This window comes from Neophocaena asiaeorientalis, unplaced genomic scaffold (assembly GCF_003031525.2).
Source record: "Neophocaena asiaeorientalis asiaeorientalis breed wild unplaced genomic scaffold, Neophocaena_asiaeorientalis_V1.1 scaffold371, whole genome shotgun sequence".
In the NCBI taxonomy this organism is placed as follows: Eukaryota; Metazoa; Chordata; class Mammalia; order Artiodactyla; family Phocoenidae; genus Neophocaena; species Neophocaena asiaeorientalis.
Window position 1 is genome coordinate 1026921 of NW_020172369.1, and position 8171 is coordinate 1035091.

General features: G+C 38.6%; 2 protein-coding genes across 2 annotated transcripts in view; one reads left to right on the forward strand and one right to left on the reverse strand.

Annotated features, from left to right (window-relative positions):
- Positions 1 to 883: 883 nt before the first annotated feature.
- RBIS (ribosomal biogenesis factor) lies at positions 884 to 6042 on the forward strand. Its single transcript, XM_024731802.1, has 5 exons — positions 884 to 1000; positions 1607 to 1684; positions 3166 to 3282; positions 5529 to 5645; positions 5908 to 6042. The coding sequence occupies exons 3-5, from the start codon at positions 3169 to 3171 to the stop codon at positions 5977 to 5979; spliced, it is 303 nt and encodes a 100-aa protein (XP_024587570.1). The 5' UTR covers positions 884 to 1000; positions 1607 to 1684; positions 3166 to 3168; the 3' UTR covers positions 5980 to 6042.
- E2F5 (E2F transcription factor 5) overlaps positions 6021 to 8171 on the reverse strand; it is a 30461-nt gene continuing 28310 nt past the window's right edge. The window contains exons 10-11 of the mRNA XM_024731746.1: positions 7795 to 7842; positions 6021 to 6790 (exon numbers count right to left, since the gene is read on the reverse strand). Of these exons, the coding sequence (XP_024587514.1) occupies positions 6681 to 6790; positions 7795 to 7842 (158 nt within the window). The 3' untranslated portion in view covers positions 6021 to 6680. The remainder of the gene's footprint in view (positions 6791 to 7794; positions 7843 to 8171) is intronic.

Here is an 8171-nt window from a genome sequence, read left to right on the forward strand (position 1 = left end):
CCGTTACAAAAATGATACAAAAATGTCAGTACTTCTACATTTGTTTAAAAGCTGGCTTTCCCTAAGACTGTAACAAAATAAAGAAAGAACATGTGAAAACTGTTACCTCAGTGGAAAGATCGTCTTGGAAGAAGTGATTCTTTTTTCTAGAAAACTCAACCCAGAACACCTTAACTGGGAAATATACACACACAGACATAAAACTGGAAGGCAAAAATGTTTCTTCTAAGATTTTCTAAAGTTCCCTGATTCTTGTTTTACAACTTATTGATATTTTCTTGTGCCTCTGCTGTGCTGTCAGAAATTCTCATTTTGAAGCAAGGAAACTTCAATGAGAAAAGCATTTCAACTTTTGGCTCACTACAAAATTTCCCTTGGGAGATTATAGTTCTAGATCTGTTCCAGACATTAGGTTCTTTGTTGCTCCAACCAAACCCGGGACGCCACCCAGAGGTGCGCAGCGCCACCTCCTGGGAGCGCGGACAGAGCCAGCCAGCAGTAAGCGGCTGAGAGCCGAACACCTGTGTTACAGTCTGTGTGGCTCTGGTGACTCAGACACTTCGGGTGGTTTCTGTACACATACCCCTGCGAGGAACTCCAGACTTAGCCGCGTCTTCGACGCCTCACCTGAGTAGAGGTTCTTAACCCAGCGAACGGCAAGGCACGTTAACAGTGAGGGTCCTGTGTTTAGGGAAGGGTGCTCCACAGCTGAGACGGTTCTGTGGGCAGGGCTACGTTAGGTGGGTGGGAAACCAGCCAGTGAGCGGAACGACGCTCGGTGGGCGGAACGACGCTCGGTGGGCGGGGCTTATCTCCGTCTGCAGACCAAGCTCACGGGGCAGGACTCCGCCCTGTGGGAGGAGCTTATCTCGGTGGGCGGAAACTACGACCTGAGAGCGGACCCTTGACTGGCTCCCTCATTCCGGAACTTCCTGGATCCTGCGGGTGCAAATGGCGTTACCTGGAGCTTAAACCCCTACACGAGGGTATCGGAGGACTGGTGAGAGATTAATTAAAAAAATTTCCGGCGCGCTGGCGTGGAGTTTCCGAGGGTTGAGACAGGATTGGCCGTCCGCGGGCTGCTGCCGTCTGGAGGCTCCGTTCCGTCGTCGCTTGCTGCCTTAGGCAGCCCTACTCGGCCGCAGGCCTGCTGGCTCAGGCCTGAAACCCCCATGCCTGCTGGGCCTTCAGCCCACGGCAGGGTACCAGTTTTGGGTTGTTATGTTGTCACCAGTTTCCACGTGGTTGTTAGAGAAAATCCCTATCCCACTACCCCCCCAGCTAGGCTCTCACCTTCTCCACGAACCTTCCTCAAGTCCCCAACTGTATTGGATGTTTCCTTTTTGTGACTCCGCTCGTATGCTGTCAGTTACAGCACCTATCTTTATGTTTCTTGTGTTTGTATATGTTTTATATGTATGTATATAGGTTCTGTACCACACTTGGTATATAGTAATTGATTAATGAATACTAGACGAATGGTTGGATTTTGGTTACTTATTGGAAGGATTTTAGATTATTTAATTTGGGGGTGGTTTATGTGTATTTTCTGCTTCTATAATAATCATGTATTTTCTACTGTGTTTATTTATTTATTTTTTTTTAGAAGGAGTTCTGTTGGGGTTCGGAAGCATTGCTGTCTCTGTTGTTCCTGTGGCTGACATTGAAGGAGGAGAGATACAATGTGAGCAAAGGGAAGAAGGGAAGAATGTGCAAGGTGTCTTCAGACAGTAATTAGTAGACTAGAGTCGGTATAGAGAAATAGCAGGAGATACCTTTGACAGATTTATGCTAGAGTCAGGTTTCCAGCAATACGTCAGGACAAAGAATATTGCTCCTTGTGGGTTGGAGGAGCCACTGAAGGATTTTAACATTGGGACGGTTCATTTCATACCACTACGCAGGATAGACTTGAATGCATGTGGCTTAAGCCAGGGGTTGACAGTCTTTCCGTAAAGGGCCAAATAGTAAATATTTTAGGCTTTGCGAGTCACAGTTGTCGCAGGAAAGCAGCCACAGACAAAACATACATAATTGAATGGACATAGCTGCGTTCTAATAAAACGTCATTTACAAAGACAGGTTCCTGACCTGATTTGGTCCATGGGTATAGTTTGTCCCAACCCAGAGTCTAACCAAATAGTCCTAGGGACTAAAGCAGTAACCCAGTCCTGAACTAGGCAGTACTAAATCATGTTTTTGTACTGCATTTTTATTTATATATGAGAGACCACATCACATAATGAGAGCTCAGGATCTAGTCTGCTTGGCTTTGAATCTTAGCATTCTCTGACTACTAATAGTGCAACAATGGGCAGATTAGCTTCTCTTTGCATCAGATTTTTTTTTTTAATCTGTAAAATGAGAATAAAATAGTACCTCCTACAAAGTGTTGTTGTAAGGAGTAAATTAGTTAAAACACATAAAATGTTAGCATAGTGCTGTACATGTAGTAAAAGCTTAATAAATCTTAACTATTAATATTTTTTAAATTGTTCCTCACGTGCATTGTTAAAGACAGGTTTGAGAGATGTTTCTCAAGTAGAATTTATAGGCTTAGTGTGTTTAGCTATAAAACAAAGATAATACCTACAGTTTTTAGGCAAGAACTATTCACACAGAGGTGATGTGGAAGTCATGAAAGTAATTTAACGTGGGGGTTAGGAGGTGTAAGATTAAGTACTGTTTTTGAGGAGGTGCACACAGGAGTGAAAATGGGGCAAGTAAAAAGGAATGAAAGGAGGGAGAAGGGAGTCAGTCCTAGAGTATGAAAGGAACCAGAATGGAATAGCAGTATGTAAACTAGCAGAAGGATGGATGGTGATGGTTAGCATTGTCAGATGCTGCAGAAAGCTGAAAAAACACAATTGTTGTGTTGAGAATATTAATTAATCTAACTGGCAGAAACTAATGTGGAGCGTCTTATGGGTTAGGTGCTGGAGATGCAGAAAAGAATTAGCTACACACTCTGCACTGAAACAGAAAAATCTAGTAGGACCAAAAGGACATGGAGATAATTTTTATACAAGCAGCAATTTTAAAAATAATCAGGAGGAAGGTGGAACTTCTTAGATTTAATTGGTACCTTTACTTCCAAAAACTGAAATTGATTTACAGTTCATGAACATGGGCAACTTAATTGAGCTCCTTTTCTTTCTTTCCTAGACAATGGCCAAGAACAAACTAAGAGGACAGAAGTCCAGGAATGTATTCCACATAGCCAGCCAAAAAAGCTTTAAGGTTAAAAATAAAGCAAAACCAGTTACCACTAATCTGAAGAAGGTTAGTATCACTTATGCACTCTTGACTTTATTGTTTAGAAGCAAAGCATAATTGTAAAGCTACTGAAAAACTGAATGCTAATATTTAAAACAGGTTCTTAGCCTTTCCTACAAAAGCATGATGATTTTAAACATTTGTTTTAAAAAAGAAAAAGAGATGAAGAAAAATAACCTCCCTTTCTTGAATTCAAATGTGCAAAAAGAAGCAAGCATTTTAACTGCAAATGTATGAGGCTCCAAGTAACAGTTTTAATAGTTTTCTCAGAGCATAGAAATCATAAAAAAACATGGTATGGAAAAGTTATCTCTAAACTCATATATTCAAGAAGCTTTCAACAGAGTCAAGACATGGAATGTCAGTCAACACCCATTCTTTTTCTCCTCAGTAATTCTTACTTCTCTGAAGATATCTAGAACTCAGATAAAAACCTAAAAATAGAAGATAAAATATTTTGTTTCTTAAAATACAAAATTTGAAAAGAAAGGAGTTACTTTATTTCAAAATATTTGGGGAATGGGAAATTTCTTCAAGATTAAGTAGACTCCTTAAGAAGATTATTCAAGAAAATGTTTTCAAGCTTAAGTAATAGGTGGAGTCACCTCTAGAGGACTTAGTAATTATCATAATGGTCCATAGAAATGTAACATTTTATCTCTCAGTCTTCATGAACTAGCTGAGTTAAACTTTTTGGTGGAGCAATTTCATGACTTTGGAAATGCTAAAAAGGAAATAAAGCTGGGTGATATGACTGGGGTTTGGGGGTGACAGTTTTAGATAGAACTGTCTTCAGGGTTGACATTGAAGCCAAGACCTGCCTGATAGGAGCCAGTGATGCAAACTGCTGGGAAGTGTTGGGAGCAGCATGTTCTAGGCAGAAATAGTGAGTGCAAAGACCCCCAGCTGGGTGAAGGCTTGGTATATTTGAGGAAAATTATTTTGTTTGGATAGGAAGTCCTAGAAGCTTTATGGATGCTAATGGAAAAGATCTGTGGGTAGGCAGCCTGGTTGGAGAAAGTATCGAACACTTTTCTGAGAAAGCAGCCTTAGGGGGAGGTCGTACAATCACCAGGTACTATATAAATGGTAAATTGAAGTTGGTGGCCATGAACTTAAAGTGAAGCCAGTCAGCCAGCTATGATTTTCTAGAGCTTCAGTTTTGGGCTCCAAAAGGCTGATACTTGAGTTTAACTAGGTTACCAGGCAAGTCTGATTGAGGGAGAGAAGAGAAGTAGTAGAGTTAGGGTGTGAAGGAGTGACTGATTAGTGGTCATGGAATCTGTGCAGGCTAAAGGAAAAAGTGGGGATATGAAAATGTGAACAATAGTGAACTTGGTGGGAAAAGATTTCAGTGAGATTTAAGAATTAATTAATAAAATAAGTGAATAGAAGGATAAAATAAGTGAATAGAAGGAAAAGATTTCAGTGAGATTTAAGAATTAATTAATAAAATAAGTGAATAGAAGGATAGGAAGTGGTGCGGTAACAGGTAATGATGCAGCCTAAGGTAATGCACGGGAGTGATGGCAAGGTAGGTCGTGGAAAAGACCCCTGGAGATGAGGACCTGAAGAGATTAAGAAGCCATAGGATAGGTTTTTGTTGTAGCCACTAAACAGCGACGCCAGGCATGAGAGGGGTCAGTGAGCCATGGTTTGAGATCTTTCACGAAGGAGCAAGTAATCATGGTGTTGATAGGTGACAATAATGAGGAGAGGGGTGTCAGAATGTCCTGATGCATAAGATGCAAAAGAGCCAAAAGTTTTGAAGGAGAAATGGTTGGGGAGCAGCTGTGAAGAACAAGAATACCACCCCCACCTTTCAGATTCAAGCGAGGACAGCTACAGGGGCCGCTGTCCTCAGGAGACTGCCAGGCACTTCTATCAAGGAAGGATTCAGAGACGTACTGTTAGAAGGACACTGGAAGCATGCTATCCAGGTTCCTCATTTTACAGATGAGAGACGATAGCACCGTAGCTTAGAAAGATAGTCACATATTTTGGCCTGCTTATTCCAGGAAAGTCAAGGTATGAGGTATATCCACATAATTCTTATTTTTTAAAAAACAGAACCTTTTGTCTAAAATGTCCAATAAGACTAAGAATTTTAGTATAAATTTTCTCCATAAATTGGTAGGATTGATAAGAGTTTATAGGTTTGGGGGGTAACAAGATTAAATTAAGGTTGCCTATATTTTTATCCTTAATGGTTGTGAGATCATGGATTAATGCTCTTTTTCTTTTTTTAAAAGATAAACATCATGAATGATGAAAAAGTTAACAGCGTGAATAAAGCTTTTGTAGATATGCAAAAGGTACTTGTACAGTTCGTAAAAGGCCTTTCTCTTGAACCTCTGCAGAAACAGCTGGTGAGTGGAAAGCACTTCCTTTTGTTCTGGCTAATAAACTGCAAATTTTCAAAGCCTGTATTGATTGTAATTTTTAGTATTTGGCTCTGTAGTATGTATAGCTTATTCAGACTTTAAAACATTGAGTCTAAAATATGGGAATTTATTGTTCTATTTCCAAAAGTATAACTAGAAGAAATTATATTGAATAATAGATATGTCAGTAGATTATGTCATTTTTATTTGCTATTATCTGAATTTTTAAATGTAATTTTCTCTCCAGATTCCTCAGCAGTGTCATGAAAACGAACCAGTTAATGTTGATGAAGCTACAAGATTAATGGCTCAGTTGTAATACACTGGTGATGCATTAAATTCTCCAAAAAGACCAATAAATTAAATGTTTTATACAATTTTATTTTTAAAAATCTTGTTAATGTACAGGCATTGGCACATTTTAAAAACAAACTACATAAACAGATCTTTCCTATAACCTAGGAAAGTGGAATGTCAGAAGTCAACAAAATGTGATAAACTTAAAGTGCTAAAACAGAAGGCACTTCACAAAATCTGTTCACTGAAACAGTTAATATATCCTAGTTTACACCCTTCACTTTATAAGTGGCAGTGAATGTCTGGATCAGAGGATACACAGAAATATGGACAGTCTCGTGGCAGTAAAAATGTAAGACAAACAAATGATGAGCCCTTGGCCAACTTTTTTGTTTTTGATGACCTTAAGTCTACTTTAACTTTCCTCTCATATAAGGAAAAAAACAGAAGGTTCAGAATGGGAGGAAAAGTTGAAATTCCAGAATGTAATTACTTGAGGGTAGGGAGTTGGTAGATATGAAATCACTTTTCCCCCTGAAGCAATCCCAATCCTTTGTTCTTATGGTTGAAGTTTTGTGAAGTAAAAAAGAAAGTATTAGGGAAGAACATTTCAGAATCAGTGAACTAAAAAGATGTTACATTCATTATTTTAAATACTTAGGTTAAGACGTCTAAAATGTTACACAGTTAGAGGTAGATAACAGTCCCAGGTTTCCATGGAATCTAATAATTTAGTATCTGGACATCAAACAGATCACAAACTCCTTCATTATCATCTAAATTAAAGTTGTAGTCATCTGCCGGGGTTGGAGAAAGCCGTAAAAGCGGAAACACTGCAAGCAAAAAATAAATTCAGTGTTAAAGATGGTTTCTACATACAGGTAATGATGTCTAACATAAAATACTATCAAAAACATCAAGCCAAATTATGTTTCCCATGTTATACAGCAATTTTTAAAAAATATGTAATAGGAAATGTAATGATCAAATTAATGACTTATATTTTGTGCATATTTTGAAAGATTCTTTTTTAAAGACATTTTATGCATTGATTATAGGTGTTAGCTTGAGAAACAAGTTAGTTTTTATTGGTTGAACTTGTCACTAAAATTTATGATTCAGAAACACTGCTCAAAGTATTTTCTCTGATCTGCTAAATAAGCTACCACTTCGAAAACAGAGAAAGGAACTAGACATAAATTAATAAATATGCTGAAATTCTCTGCTTTTACAGAAGTGTTTGATAAATGTCTAAGTGGTTACTGTGCCATTGGCTAATTTAACAGCTGCTACTTCCTAGGTCTCGGCTATACGTATTTGTTAGGAACCAGGACTCTGAATCCAAGAACTTTTAGAAAGGTGAGGCCCAGAGAGTAATTGTTAAAGTAACTACCATATTATAGCTAGTTGATTTTTAAGAATTACTTCAGATTAGACGATGATGTGGCTAATCTTAGTAATACTGACTTCACATTGGCAGCTTGAAGTTGGCCATGGTAGGAGTATTTACAAAACTGTTTTCAGATTTCCTGTTGACTCAGATACACTGTTTTACTCTTCTTGGCCAAATTCTTCAGGTGTAAAAAGGGCTAGTATGCCAACAATTTAGAACTTTATTCAGTAAAAGTGATGAGTATCCCCTTATGAATTCTTTTTCCTCAAAATGCAGGCAAAAAAATCTGAAGGATGCCTATAACTTACTATGAATCATCATAGTACATTAAGCAGTTAAAAAATATAGGTTCTTTATTTCTTTTAAATCATGTGCCACTCATAAATTCTAGAAAAGCATTATTGATGTATAAGGTTATATTTATTAAATTTTTTAACTACTTACCATCAGAAGACATTAACTCATCAATGATATCTCCACTAATAGATCCCGCTGGAAAAAGAAATGTGATAAAGCTTTTTTTACACTTCTCTTTATATATTTTAACACCAAAAAGGCAGTTACATTTAAACAGCATATATTTAAACAGTATATATTAAGCACAGTTATATTTAACATCAGCATCTTGATTAAAAGTATGAAATTAGGGCTTCCCTGGTGGCGCAGTGGTTGAGAGTCCGCCTGCCGATACAGGAGACACGGGTTCGTGCCCCAGTCCGGGAAGATCCCACATGCCACGGAGCGGCTGGGCCCGTGAGCCATGGCCGCTGAGCCTGCACGTCCGGAGCCTGTGCTCCGCAACGGGAGAGGCCACAACAGTG